The sequence below is a fragment of the Girardinichthys multiradiatus genome, chromosome 4 (genome assembly GCF_021462225.1).
Source record: "Girardinichthys multiradiatus isolate DD_20200921_A chromosome 4, DD_fGirMul_XY1, whole genome shotgun sequence".
NCBI lineage: Eukaryota > Metazoa > Chordata > Actinopteri > Cyprinodontiformes > Goodeidae > Girardinichthys > Girardinichthys multiradiatus.
Window position 1 is genome coordinate 25528631 of NC_061797.1, and position 15394 is coordinate 25544024.

The window sequence follows — 15394 nt, forward strand, 5'->3', positions numbered from 1 at the left end:
AACAGGAATGCTGGTCAGGGTGAGAAAGAGGGAGGAAGCTAAGTACAGGGTAATCGTGGAAGAATATCCTGTTAGAGTAAAATACTTGAAACTGGGTTGGAGGTTGACCTTCCAGCAGAACAACCCAGAATCTATAGCCAGAGCTACAATGGAATGTTTTTTTTTTAAAGCAGAAAATGGCTTAGACCTAAATCCAACTGAGATCAATGGATTATGAGTAAATCATTCATTTTAATTAATGCATCCCCTGGTTCATCGTTGTGCATAACTCTGTGTTGGTCTATCACATGAAATCCCAATAAGATATTTGTAGGTTTATAGATGTCAGTCAGTCAGTCAATCAAAATGCAAAAATAAATAATAATAATAATAAAAATCAATGGGTAAAAATATTTTTTTGCAAAACAGAAATAAAACACAGGCCAACAAATTAATACAAGCAAACTTGTGTTTATTCTTCCTACATTTCAATGAAATAACAAAGTACATGCAAGTTCAAGATTAGAATGTTGAGTTTTAATAGTCGAAATCCTCCAACTGGGAAAAATAAAGGGAGCAACAACTTGAAGAAAAGCATATCAAAAGCTAACTGTTTTCCAGCTTCCTATTCCTTCACAGCGTAGGAAGGACATATTAATTATTTTTTAATTTATTACCAAATGCATAATTAGATTTTCTTGCACAGTGTTTAATTTCATTCATTGTAACATACAGCATGAGTGTGACCTCATTGATTTTGAGAAATAAATTGGAGCTGGTTGTGTAAAAACACTCACAGAATAAAGTTGGGTAGAAAAAAAGACAGAAACTTGAATTAAAAATAATTTTCTTTCCACCTGATTTGTGAAGTACAACTTTCACTGTAAAATTAATGAAAGCATTTACCAGATTTCTGAATGTTCCCCAGCTTTTTCCCCAAGTTTTTTTTAAGATGCTTTTGTCTTAAATAAAATTGTCTGTTTGGGTCTGGTTGCTTCAAAGTAAAATCACCTTAAACAAGGAAAATGAAAGATAACTGAAGGACAAAACCAAGTGGAAGATTAGTCGTGCCATTTGGATAGAAGAAATATGAGAAGAAAAATTGTTTCTTTAAAAATTGGCTGACCTGTCAAAGGGTTTGGGCAAGAACTCAAGAAAGCATTGTTCCAGAGGCAGATCACGTCATCCATCTGAACTAAACTAAAAACCCAATGACCTGCAGAACAGAGCAGCAACAGGTGTAAGACGGTGATATCCAGGAAACCAGGATTTTGTGACAGAATATGTCGTTTTCTGTCCCTCTTCTGTTTTGTTGCCCTGCAGCAGAGTAATGTCTTCTAAGCAAGCCACATCCCCTTTTGCCTCTGTGGTTGACGGCGATGATGCCATGAGCCAGGAACACTTGTCTTGGGAGAAGGATGAAAGCGCAGATGCCCACGGCACACCTCAGCTGCCCTTACACAGTTTGCTCCATGGCAAAGCCCCGGATGAAATGCAGCCACTCAGCAGCGTACCACCAGAGAGTGACTGGGACAGCCTGGTGTCAGCACAGCAGCGCATGGTACGTCACTACACATTGCAAAAACAAAAGTTATTGCGGTCCTTCAAAAAATTATTTGTACAGTTAAAAGAGTAAAAAAGAAATACAGCCAATAGGACCATGTTAGAACTGAACAGTAATAAACATTGTATCTGCATTGAAAACTACTAACGTGCTGAAGTGTAAAATTACAAAGGCCTTCCCTTTAGAAGTAACAAGAGAAAAATATAATACCCGGGTGCCTTTAAAGGTCCAGTAAATTCTCAGAAGTGAAAAGTGAGTTTTTTATGTGTCTCAGAAAATGTTTAAACTCTTTTAACTTTTGATAGCATAAAGGAAAGCTTTGCAAAAGAGAACCAATAAACCTCCATTAGTGCAAAATACTCTGCTTCTGCCCTTTTTAAGACATTCAAACTTAAAATAATCAGGCTCTCATTATTTCTGGCTTGCACAAAGAAGCTTTATCTTGCAAGCTTCCAGCCGTATGGTCCCTAATGCTGCAGAACGCTTAGACCGGTGGTGTCTTCAAAATGGAATATTTGGAAAACACTACACTATGAGCCACAATTTGAGGGTCAAACAGAGGATTCTTAATCCCTCTCTGAATGATGGAACACAGAATGGGGTCAGGTAAGGTGGGAAAGTAGCTTTTTCTGTTCCCACTTGGCTGCTTTTGGATTTTGGTGCTGTTAACCATGCTGCTTTTCTTGTTGTAGGAGAACTTCAACAAGAAAAGCAGCAAGACCCCAGGGCACTGTGTATATTCTAAGTGTAGAGCAGTTTTGATGTGAGCAGAGCGAGGAAAAGTACAGGCTCTCGTGGGCTGTAGATGCAGGAGGCAGGTGGTTGTCTATGACAGACGGGTCTCTGGTAAAGAGACCCAGAGGGCCTCTGAAGTAACTCCACATTTGGCTGCTGAGACCCTCCTCAGCAGTGCAGCACAACACATGCATGAACATATACATGATTAGGTCCTGTAGCCTCGTAATTGCAGGTCAGTTTTGGAACAGTCTGCCAACAAATGTAAGAAAATGCCCGTCTTACCTAATAAAAAAAAAAAAAAACTTAAAATCTTTCCTAAAGTAAATCAGTCCTGTTGTCATTTTCAGCTACGATTGTATTTGTGTAGGTTTTATATATTTATGCTTGATGTATGTAGTTGTCGTATGTGTTGTGTCTGTCTCGGGACTACATATGTAAATTGGCTACAATCTAGCACATTTACAATTTGTGTAGAATTTGCATATGATTGTTCATTAATGTGCAATGTCCCGATCAAATAAATAAAAAACAAAAAACAATTAATGCAAGTGAGAAGGACTTCAGTGATTAATAACTCCAGAATAATTCCTGTAATTGTTGTCATTCAGCTCCAAAAATGTTTCAGTTACTTTATGTAAGAATGAAACTGTGAAATATTGTCATATAATACCACAGTCATGCAGGATCCACTTCAGTATGTATTCTGATCAGAATAATTCAGTTCATACCAAAACAATCCAATCATAAAGTCACATTTAGATCCCATAAAGCATTGTATAATTCCATCCTAATTACAATACAGTACAATTAGAGTCAGATGATGACACAAAAACCAGTGGTGAAACATTACTCATTTACGGAAGCCCAGCCAGCTGCATGATGCGATCAACTTTGTTGCAATCCCTCATCCTAAGGAAGCATGTGGTGACAATGGACAGAAAGAAAACTTTATTTTAACAGTAAGAAACCTTAATCAGAACCTGGTACAGCATGAGCGGGCCATCTGCTGAGACCGACTGGGATTTGGTAGGTCAGAGCAGACACTAAACAAAAACGGAGAAGCACTGGGGCAGGAGTACTTTCTATGTTGAGGAATAAAAAAAAGAAAAGAAAAAGCTCTAAAATGTTTAAAAGGATGTAGGGAAGTATCTAATATCAAGAGGTAATGATGGTTAAATTTTGAGTATGGGTATGCATTCTTTGATAGATGTTAAATGCAGCTTTAGAGCTTTTGTTTGTTTTGGACAGCTTGCACATTAATCTGTAATATATTGAGGGGGTGAACTTAAATTACATCTGCTAAGGTTATTCAAGGTAAGAACACATTCTTAGTTCCCTGTTATAAAACTGTAATATAAAACTTGCAAAAATAGTTTTTTCTCCTTTTATTCTGACACTTTTATTGTTATTTCTTTATTTTTCATGGTTTAAAATACCAGACTAAAAAGATAAGTGGGAGGAAAACAGCAGAAGACAAAATGAGCAAAACAGACGAAGGGAAGCTGGAGAGCTGCAACAAGAGAATGAGGAAAGGAGAGGGGAAGGCTTGAGGTGGAAGGAATGAGAGGGTTGCCTTTGCTGATTACCTGGCTCCATTGCAGTGCCATGCGTCTGTGTGGGCTGTGCCCTGAACTCGTGCCAGCTGATTAACCCAGCACTTCTCCACTCCGTTCAAGCGCTCTCCACTGTCTCTGCTAGGCTGCATAGCCATCCAGCTCAGCACTGGGAGGTGCTGTGCCACGGCCGTCCCACTCTGCCGCTTGATACCAAACCGCCCCACGCTCCATTGCACCTCTGCCTTCAGCTCAACATGCCGCATAGGGATGAGATTTTGGCACACTATGGCCCGTTTTTTCTGTGCTCCTGACTTTCTTTATTTAGGATTGTCTGGCTGTCCATGTTGTATTCTTCAGTAACAGCTGTAATATCCCATGTTATCTCACTTTTCTATGATAAATGTGCAGCATGTGTTTGATACAGATGTCTGCTGTGTTCATTCTCTTTGGCACATGGGCCAAAGTTTAAATCAGAGATAACTGTTCCCCCGTTAAAGGCTCCAACTTCTGGCTGCACAGCGACCTTCTGCTTTTTCAGACTCCAGAAACCATAATTAATACCACCTTCTATCAAACTGAGACCTCGGCCATGGTCTGTATGCCGACTATGCACTCACAGAGTATTCTCCTCCCCCATTCTTTTCCCCCTTTTCTTCAAGTCTCTGTTTGTGCACAGGGAGCACTCAGCCAGTCAGCCAGAGATGGGACCCCCAGTTAAATACTAAACCATGCACAGGTGGGATAGAAAACCAACAACAGCCCGAGACAGGACGCAGATTTACGAATGCTTCAGGCACTCAGCTAAGAACAGACCTTTTCTAGAAAATGAACAAATTACACAGCAGCCACCCTTACACAAATGCACTCTCAACAGTAATTTAGGAGATTATAGTCAGGAGGTTTCACTGTATAGTCTGTGCAGATGAATAGTAATGCCTTAACAGATTATGGATATGTCCTATGAAAGGGTACCTCATCATTTCATCTCAATTTTTCACTAGTCACATCTCATTTACCAGAATAGCTTGTGCTGTTGATAATACAGAAGCTGTTGTATAAAAGCCAGAGTTGAGCCATTTGATGTAGTCAAATCATCCCGGGGCTCAAACACCTCCAGCAATCACACCATCTGAATAAAAAAGTGTCAAAAAGCTCAAAGAGCCATGACAGCAGAGTAGCAGGCTTATCATTAAACACACATCCCATGTTGCCTGGTCTCCTGACGTTTTTTTATTTTTTTTGTTGGCTTACAGGAACCTGACAGCAATAAAGTATGTTCCCTGTACTCCTTCCGGAACAATTCTACTTCTCCACACAAACCTGAGGAGGGGGCCCGGGAGCGAAGTGACCTGCTGAGCGGATCAGCGTTCGGAACTCCGGAGCGCCGCAAAGGAAGCCTGGCAGACGTTGTGGACACGCTGAAGCAGAAGAAGCTGGAGGAGATGACAAAGACAGAGCAAGATGGTATGTCTCCCCATGTGAGCGTGTTGTGGAGTGAGGATGTAGGAAGGCGTTATTCCCACCATCTCATCCCACTATTCTTAAATATTCCCCAACAGTCTGCCTCGTTTCTCATTTTCCTCTCTACATCACACACTTGTACAGGCTCACACAGGCTGGGATCAGTATTTCCAGTTTATTCTGAACCTCTGTTTGACAAAGACTGTGTGGCAGCATACCTCGGCATAAGTATGGTCCTCTTTCATGCCAAGAAAAACTCTTTGACTATAAAACTCAGAGTGCTGACCTGATGCCAGGAACATTACCTCTTTTTTATTTCGCTGCACAGAACACTTTTCACTCTTAGCAGCCATACATCAAAGGTAACTTCCCTGAAATAGCCCAGGACCTTTCTGAGGCTCTTTCCCGATTAATGTGACTAATTAGTTCATCTTTTTTTTTTTCAAAGTGACTCTGAGAACAAGAAATCCTCTCCTGTGATAACATTGTTAGGTTATATCTGCGCCCGGCTTGCATCTCCCTCCTACAGCCTGGAGTCTATCAAGAGTATGGCGGAAAAACAAATATTTAAAAGAGCTTCTGAAACACATCCCCCTTCTTAATTAGGACTGTAGTAATATAACTACATCCAATCAAATGTTAAACCCCCCCTGGGAACGCATGTGTCTCATTTAGTGTCTGGGGAGCTCTTAGCTTAAGCACTTCATCAGACGAATAAATTAGACCTCTGTTAGCCTAAAAATAATTTGCCACTTCTTTTTTTAAGTGTGCATGTGGCGATCTTTGTAACAGAGCATCGCAGGCCTCTCACCAGATAATTATGCCGACACACCCTCCTATGACTGATTGTTTGTGTTGTTATTTAGATATTATCAGACAGCGCAATCAGTTTAGGCTCCACAGGGAAACAATAAACACAAATTTCTAGCAGAACTTTAAAATATTGCTTCTTGAAATTAATTCTAATGAATATACACCACTTTACTTACTCATCGTCAGTAATATTGGTATTGGATATCCTTTAATAAGTGGTCCTACAGTATATGTAAAGCTGGTGTATTTTATAAATTAAACACCAGTGGCACCCTGAAGAATTATCATCAGGTCTGGTAAAGAAAGAATAAAAACTTTTAAAATAAATGAATCTTATCTATCTTATCTATCTGTAGCACACGGCATGTCACAAAGAAAAATTTAGAAGTATACTCATTTCATTTGCCAAAATTTACTGGGTAAAAAACAATAAAAAGTTTTTGGATGTGCAATACAGCATCAAAAACTATTTCTATTAAATCCATGTAAATGAGAATCTCTTTAAATACTTTAATTTAAATTTGATCAGTTTAGAAACATTTTACTGTTAATCCAAGACTTCACCTAAAAAGACCTAAACTAAAGGCCCATTTGAGCATGAGAACAACTTGTTATTGTTTCTTATAATTATGTGTTGAAAATGCCACCAATTTTCCAAAATATACTACTATACAAATTGATGCTGACATTGATTAACTGATTGCTGTCTAATTGTAATTTTATCACTCTATTTACTATTTATTTCTTTACATGAACAGGCCTATCTGCAGAAACAATGCCCTTTGGGATTAAGGTTTTCTGAAATGAACTGAACAATTCTCTTGGCACTCTTCAAAATGGGAAAGACAGGAGAACATGTTATTCAGATTTGAACGATTTCTGTTAATCTTTTAAAGTCAGAGAATGGCTACAAGAAAATAGCTCATGTCTTAAATTTGCATGTATGCGCATTAAGAGCAATAATTAAAAAGTTTAAATAACTGGAACAAGAGGACGGGCCAACACGCATAATGAGGAGATCTGTAATGAAGTAAAAAAACGCTCCGAATTAGTATTAATTGTCCTAATTATAGGGGAACTGCAGCATTTTGTCAGTACGATATTATGCCAGAGCAAGACGAGATGATTTTGTTTTAAACCTTTTTAAGCATGTTTACTATGGATAGCAATAAATTAGAGGATGCTGTACATGAGGAGCAAAGACTTAGATCTGAATTGAATCTATGTATGGCACTTTGCAGGAAGTATCAAAATTATAATAATACGTTTCTGCATATAAAATGTGGTCCTAGTGGTAATTTTTAAAAGTTTAGGTTGAATTTAATGTCTGTTTTGTTATTTTTGGAATGATTTTTCGCAACAGCATCAACAGTGCTCTCGGTGGCGACAGTGGACATTATGGAAATGAGCCCCATCTGCTGAAGGCTGGTTGTTGTAGTAATTTAAATGGTCAAGTGCAGCTTGTAATCCAGGGCCGTATGTTATCGCGGTGAGGAGAGGGTGCTTCGGGCTGCCATACAGCTGTTTGAATCTCCTGTTAATAATAGCGCCATGGTCTGCCTCATGCGCCATGTATCATGGGCACCAAAAATACACTCTCTTGTTGGAGGAAATTAGTTTAGTAGTGCAGGGAACCCAGCAGAAGACAAGAGATATATGAAGTTCAGCATGCCGTCCCTGCACCGAGAGAACTAAGAGTTGCTCTGTTCTCAAGAGCCCTCGAAGAAGCTTCTGTGGTGATGATCAGTGATTACTGTAAAACGGTGGGAGGTAGACTCTTACAAAATGCCTCCAAAAGAAGTTAACAGCAACCTTGGAGAAATCATAATCTTGTGTCTTTGTCTATAGAGAAAGACACTGTTGGAAGTGAAAGGGGCAGATTAACCAATTAGAGGACATAGCAGAATACTGGAGAGCCCATTTGTTCTTTTAATCATGTGTCTTATGTGTCATAAGCAACAAAAAAAGTTAAATGTAAAGCTTTTTTATGCATATCAACTGTGTCTCACTCTGCTGCTCCAGTGCTTTTCTGATCAGGACTCAGAGGTCCTCAGAGACTCTTCACGATCTGATACCGTTCTTCTCTTAGTTTAATGATTTTAGGCAGGTCAAGATGGTTCAGTAGAGATAACCACAATGACCTGAACGACTTTTTCATTTGAATATTACTAATACGAAAATTTAAAGCCTAATTAAAGAAATCTAAAAACCGATTAAAGCTTAAATCTAATACCTTCCAAGACATTCTGGGATAGTTGAACAATATTGCCAGCTCTTCCTGTGCTTTTTGTGAGGTTTTTACTTATTTGTAATTTGTTACAATAAACATGTTGTACCTTCTTGAGAAAATACTGTTTAAGAAAAAATTTTATTCAGCCTACCTAATACTATTATTATAATTTGAAGTCAAATTGACCTTTAGCCAAGAACAAGCAGACATGGAACGGTCAATATTAATGGACAGTGATATTTTGATGTCTTCCATTACCATCATGGCTTCCTTTAACAACATTACGAACCACATTTCCTCATTCACCACAATGCCTAATAAACCCTGTAACAATAAAGACAGTGCTCAATATTATAGGTGTAATTCCTCCATCCCTCCGTCTCTATATATTTTTACCCTTTCACCCTCTCCATTCTTCTACCTGTACTCTCCATCTCAGATCCCTTAAAGTGCTTTAAGTGCTTGCGACTGTGCTAATGAATGAAAATGTCCTCCCAGCAGCGAGCGCTGCATTTAGCTGAATAGTCACCTTTGCTGTAAAAGCTCTATTAGGCCCAGTTGCCAGCAGGGCTAACGATTGTGCCCCATGTTTATTTACTAGGTATTGTAAATGCATTATTTATGGATAAGTCTCCAGACAGCGCTTGTCAAGAGTTAAAAATGTCAGTATTAAGTATTAGAGTAAAAAGAAAAATAGCTACCATTATAAAAAGCCAAGGTGACCTTGCTTTGATTCACGTGCAGTTAGAACAGTTTTATATAATCCACTAAAGTATGAATCAATACTGTGTAAGTCAACAGAAATCCTTGTGTGTTGAGTCCTTATTATTGTCCCAAAGACAAGGACAAGTAACCTGGTTTGAGCCTCCTGTTGTAGCTTTTAGGAAGTACCATTCTCTGGACAGTATCAACTTGTCTGCACACCTGGGAGCGAGCATATCTTTTGTGGTCTTTTATGATTTAGGGAAAACACATGGTTTGTTTGTTTGCTTACTTGGACCAGTTCCGAGAAAATACATTTTCTTAATTAGTCAATATACCTCTGATATGAATTATAACAAACAGATAATCAAACATTTAAGCTCTTATGAATCATAGCTTGTGCTGATCAAACAAAAATGTCCCAGATTGGCTACTGCATGTATGCGGTACCTCTCAAAAGTGTGCACACACTGGTCAAAATTACAGATTTTTTAATATAAAACCTGAGAAAAAAATAAATAGCTTCAAAATCTTTTTATCATGGTTTCATTTCTAAGTATTTTACCATATGTGTGTACACTTTTGAAAGCCACTGTTCATATTCCTAAACACGTTAGTCTTATTTGTATGCCTCAACATAAAACAGCCATCAGATACAAATCCATACATGAAAGCTTTTTCATTCATTTTTTGTTTTATAAATAAAGAGAATGAGCAATTATGGGGGTTACATTGAATGGAAATGAGAGAAATTAAGGCATTTAAACAGATTATTATACATCAGATTATTTTTTACAATACTTGAAAAATGGTTTAGAACAAAACCTAATTTTCCACCCTCAGAACACAATCAAATGAGTAGATCTTGATGTTTGCCATAGCTGAGCTGTGATAAATGCCAGTGATCTGGCAATGTTTCATGGCAGTTGTTGAGAATGCAGCAAAGTGAACAGTTGTAGCCTGAGGACATTTGACAAAAGAGATTTTTCCCACATAATCTATAGACACAGTATAATGAGGCATATCTGTAGCATGACTGCTTTTCTACCATGTGCATGTGCCTTTCAAGAAAACCATGCAAGACAAAGACATTTAGATACATGCCAACCTTTCAGAAAAAGAAAGAAGATCCTCTATTAAAGATCACATGCCTTTTTTAGGTTAGCTGTTTTGGACATAGTAGGTGTTCTTGCAGAATAATCAACACCTGAAGCCCTTTGACAGAGTCACGGCTAATTAACTCAGCAAAGGGGAGCCAAAGCACCAGGCAAACTGCAGCCGTTTGCTTTTTAATCTCAGGTAGAGGGATATTTAATGGCCGCTGAGAAGAGAGTTCCCCTGTTACAGCGGCAGGTAACCTGACTGTTGCTTGTGACAAAAAGCAGCGCAGCAGGGTGTACCACCAGACTAATTGTGCTTGGGCACAGGATTTATTTATTTGAACTGTGTTTGGTTCCAAGTCACCACTTAGACCTTTCTTCTCTATTTGTAAGTGTAATCCCCCCGGCAAGGCCGTGTATTATCACTGTATAATGCCTGTGTAGCTGTTTGAGTTTAGGGGAGTGATCTGCATTGTGTGTGTAGCCCCAGGTCATTATGCGCTATTACAACATGCCATGTAATGAGATTCTGGGATGGGTGAGAGCTGCTGTAGAGAATAGGATCAGCTCTAAGGCTTGTGGTCTGATTAGCGCTGATGAACTCTTGACTCTGTTGTTACACCGTTCCCCCTCAGTGTCAAGTCTCCTGCTGACTCTACATGGAGGCTCACTGGAAATTGGTTGCAGGTGCTGATAGTGTCAACAGATCTATTTTCATGCATTCATTTGCTTTAAATACAGCATTTAAGAGGGTTCTGTTTTTTCTATGTTCACTACGTTTTCTTGCATATAACCTCTGTTATACATTCTGTCACATAAAAATATTTTTCCCCTTTCCCAAAAGAGATTGAAGCACTTTCGCCCTGCTCCTCTTTTCGATCCCGCCCCTCTCCCCTCTTGTCTCTTCAGCAGCTGCCATGTCATCTGGTTCTCCTTTATCCCACCTAATTAATAGGAATCTTTGTTATTATGATGTGAGTATGAGCCTCTGACTCCATGCATATGCAATCAGGGCTGGAAATCCATTTCCTTGCCTGCTGATTCTTCACACATTGCTCTTTGCTCCCTCTTACTGCTGCAGCCTTCCGGACAGCACCAGCCCAGAACCTTTGTGTCAGCACAGATACAGAAGCCAAACATCTGTCAAGCATCTCTCCTCCTTGCCATGTTCAAGCAACTTTTAAAAGTCCATTGCCTCTGTCAACAAATTTGAGTCGGCTTTTCATCTTCATAACCTATTTGATAGAGTGGCCAATTTTTCTACATGTATGTATGTGTGTGTGCTCGCGCTTGCATGCAATGTGTGTGCCAATGGGGGCCTTCCTGTGTGTGTGATCTCTCTTGGCCTGTGGCATGGGGCAGCAGCTCAGTGGAGCAGCGCTCTGGTCTGTCACTTTTGTTTGAATAGGTAATGTAGATCTGTTCAGGCTGAAGAGACACGAGCTGGAATCGCTTGTTAGGACACATGATCAAAAGTGGCTCTCCGCTGTCTGCCAATCAACCCTCTTGTCACCCTGTGAGGCAGACGTTAAAGAGATTTTTCGGTTGTATGCCGTGGGCTCCCTGCCAGCCTGACATGTGAACTTCCACAAATCTAACACATGGACCTTTTCCTCCTCCTTGCTTTTAATTCCTCTTCCTTTGTCTGTTATTTTGCCTTGTCTTTTTTTACTGTTTTATTTCCACTCTTTCTTCAGCCCATCATCTGTTTGCCCTTATCTGGCCCAGACAAAAAATCTTCCTCCTCCTATGAATTTAGTCTCCCACCCGTTTTCACCCTCTAGTGACAAAGTTGCTCCAGTGCCAGGCTGAGATCAGAGCCCACTGCTAAATGGAGTGGTTGAATTATGTATTTACTATCTGTTCCAAAACAGAGCTGTCACATAACACAGGCCTGTCCCTGTGGGGTGATGGAGGCCGGCACAGGTTTTACTTTACACAAGCTAAGGAGCAGATTTTGTTGCCTGTTTCAAAACAGGAACCCTTTCTGCTGTCTTGGTCATTCAGATGACAAAACAAGCAGCTGCTTCGTCAATGTGCCATTCTTTGCATTCAAGATCACCTTCCCCACTTCTCATATTCCGATTAGTCAACAGTAGCAACTGCTGCGAAGCATTCCAGGGGCCATCTTCCCGGGTTTCAGCTGTTGTGTGTCCCCCTGCACCCATGCAGCACAAAACTCCCATTGTGATCCTGGTTTACAAGTCGCACAGAAACTCCTTGATGGGAGGAAACGGGTGTCTCTGAGAGACAAATCGAAGCCAGGATTACACAGAGCCTCGTTGTCTTTGTATACTCACAAATCCACACGTTGGCTATAGGTATGGCTCGTTTGCTGCATTTTTAATGAATGGAATAGAAAGACAGGAAGCAACGCAACGTTATTGCTTGAGCAAACATGATGTTTTTTTATAAAAAGAAAAACAGAAATCTATAGGTTCATCGCCTTGCTATGTATAAATTATTAGGTGATTAAATCAGCAACAGCCCTGAGACTATTTTTGGAGAGACACAAAGTGAGCAGCACGAAGGCAAAAGCTATATTTGTCATTAGACCATATAGGCTGGATGTGGGAGATAACAGCCTTGTTTTGCTGTCATATGAAACATGAGGAGGGTCATATGCAGACAAATTGCACACAGTGGAAAGAGGTGGGGGGTGCTGAGGTAGTCAGAAATAGAAAGAACAGGGTATTCCACAACGGATGAGGAGAAGACATGTGGCCTGCCTCATGTGTGTGTGTGTGTGTGTGTGTGTGTGTAAATCTGCAGTACGGTTAGTCTCTGAATCCCACTGTGTGCCAACTAAGTATCACTGTCCTAGCCATGGCATTCAGCTACCAAGCATTCTCCACACATAACTTGACAAAAGAAATGGTGTCATCTGACCAAGGATCAAAATAGTGTGAGTGTAACTCGCACGCTGGGCACAGAGAGCCTCCATGGCCTCTAATGATTTCAGAGCACATATCAGACTCGCTCTGGAAGTCAGAAGTACGTCAGCCATCCAGCAAATTGATCCTGCCTTGATAGACCTAGTCATGGCAAGTTGTGCAGATGCAGCCTATTAACATATTTGCATTGTTATTTGTCGCCCAAAACAGGCAAGCATGAACGTCTTACAGCAAGCTTTAATGAGCGATCTCTTGAACAAAGAGACTATTTAATCAACTCTGATAAAACACAAGTTTTCTCCCGCCCCAACGTTTCTTTTATTCTCCCCCCTCCTTGTTCAATAACATTACAAGCACGAGGAGGTGTGATGAAAATGTCAGAAGAAATTAGCAGAACTCTGTTTTATTGCATTGCAAAGTATGGGTGCCAACCATAATAATCATCAGATGAATATCATCACTCTTAAGCTGAACCTACAGTGTAATTTTCAAGATTGCACTGAGCGGCAGTTTACGATGCAAGATGTTGCTATATTGCCAATTGCTTATGATGGAGGTCAGAAAGTTCATCTTGATATTTCAAAAGAATTTGTAATTTATCAAAGCACTTTTGTTTGCCTTTCATGACAAAACTGCAATTGTTTTACTTGTCCCCACACTGTTTACTGGCCCACTCATCTTCCTCCTTCTTGTTTTGTTTTTTTTTTTTTACAAGTTTTTTCTGGGTGGGTGGCACTTTGCCCAACAAAGCCTGTGCTGTTTGCTTCCCCGTTGTGAGCTGGACCAATGAGCTTGCTCTCTCAAGAGAAGCAAAGATTCTCCATCTATGCCCAGCAGGTTGCAGTCCGTATGACTTTGTATCCCAGAGGAAGGGAATGGGCATGACTGAAAAGAAAAATACAGCTTTCATTGTTGCGCGACTCGAACAACAGCACATTGAGACACAAAGTAGGGGGTAAGCAAATGGAGACTTTCCAAAAGTTGCACTGCTTAATCTTTAGAGGTGCAATGGCTACTTGGTAACATTAGGTAGCATAAATTAAATTAACAACAACTGTAAACCTTCACCTTTTTCTTACTTGGTCAATAACTGTGTTGATTGAATTGTTAGAAGGATACTTCTGATATGGGGACCACTGATATTACAGCCCCCCTCCACAATTATTGACATCCCCAGTTAAGATATGTAGTTAGCTTTAAAAAAGTCCTTCAATACAGCTGTATAATCTTATATTGATGAAACATTACAGTGATTCTTTAATAGCGAAGTTTGTAGATTGTATAAAAGTTCCCTACTGTCCTTCTGCTATAAATGACCTATTATCTTGTAGCCATTTTCCAAATAAAGATCAACACGAATCTGTCTTACTTGTTTGGCCTATTTTCGTCTCTTTCCGATTTTTAAGAACAACAAAGAAAAATTAATCTCTGCTATCTATTTCCTAAGAAAAAGTCACGGATTATTTTTAGAAGTACCCAGACACTAGGACTGACATGATAAAGTGAATAATATATATAAAAATTATTTCTCAGAGGTGTCATTAAATATAAAGAGAGCCATTTCCCTCCAATATGGAGTTAGCTTTTTTTAAAGTAAAATATTATTTGTTAGTTACATCAATTTCTACTTTTTTTCTTCGAAAGCAACTACTATAAGCTATCAAACAGTGACCTATGGTGTTCTGGTCCAGTTAGCATTATGTGTAGATCCTGAGGTCTGACGTTTTAGTAAACAAAGTTAGATGTGTAATTCAGTAAACAACTCTAATTATGCAACTGTTTTTTTTCTCTAAAATTGTTGTTTAATGAGAAAATAATTGGTAGATAGTAAAATACAAGAGCTGCAGAAAATTCCAACACATTTACAATTTTAAGTGTCACAAGATGTTTTGTAATCATGACATTAATATAAAATATATCTTAGGGTTCAGTCTTGCATGGTGGTTGTCCAGCGCTCCTAAAATAAGGTTTCAGTGTGTAAACTACAAACTGTAATGCATTCATGTGGATCCTATTAGTCTCTTTTTGTCCTTATGGAGTCAGACACCCATTAATTTTCTAAATCACACTGAACTGCTGTGATCATAGTGCTCCCTGTTTCTTCGCACGTCTATTAATTTAACATAGATGAATAAATGTGAATGTTGTCGAGCATTGATTAGCAGGCAACTTTATGTCTGACAGTTAAATTGCTGGGCACCCCATCCCCCTAAAAAAATCTCCCCATTGCAAGGTACCCAGTAATTAAATTTTTGCTGGAAATTATAATCATTTATTACAGTGCGCGGACCGTAATGATTGCCAACATCAAATGGAAATTATAAATTAAAATTGAGTCGACATGTTTCTACTCATGA

At 39.4% G+C, this 15394-nt stretch overlaps 1 protein-coding gene across 7 annotated transcripts in view; it reads left to right on the forward strand.

Annotated features, from left to right (window-relative positions):
• Positions 1-15394, forward strand: part of sox6 (SRY-box transcription factor 6) — a 162150-nt gene that overhangs the window by 55813 nt on the left and 90943 nt on the right. For all 7 annotated transcript variants that reach the window (XM_047362727.1, XM_047362724.1, XM_047362723.1 and 4 more), the window contains 2 exons: positions 1303-1540; positions 5091-5301. In XM_047362727.1, the coding sequence (XP_047218683.1) occupies positions 1310-1540; positions 5091-5301 (442 nt within the window). In that variant the 5' untranslated portion in view covers positions 1303-1309. The remainder of the gene's footprint in view (positions 1-1302; positions 1541-5090; positions 5302-15394) is intronic.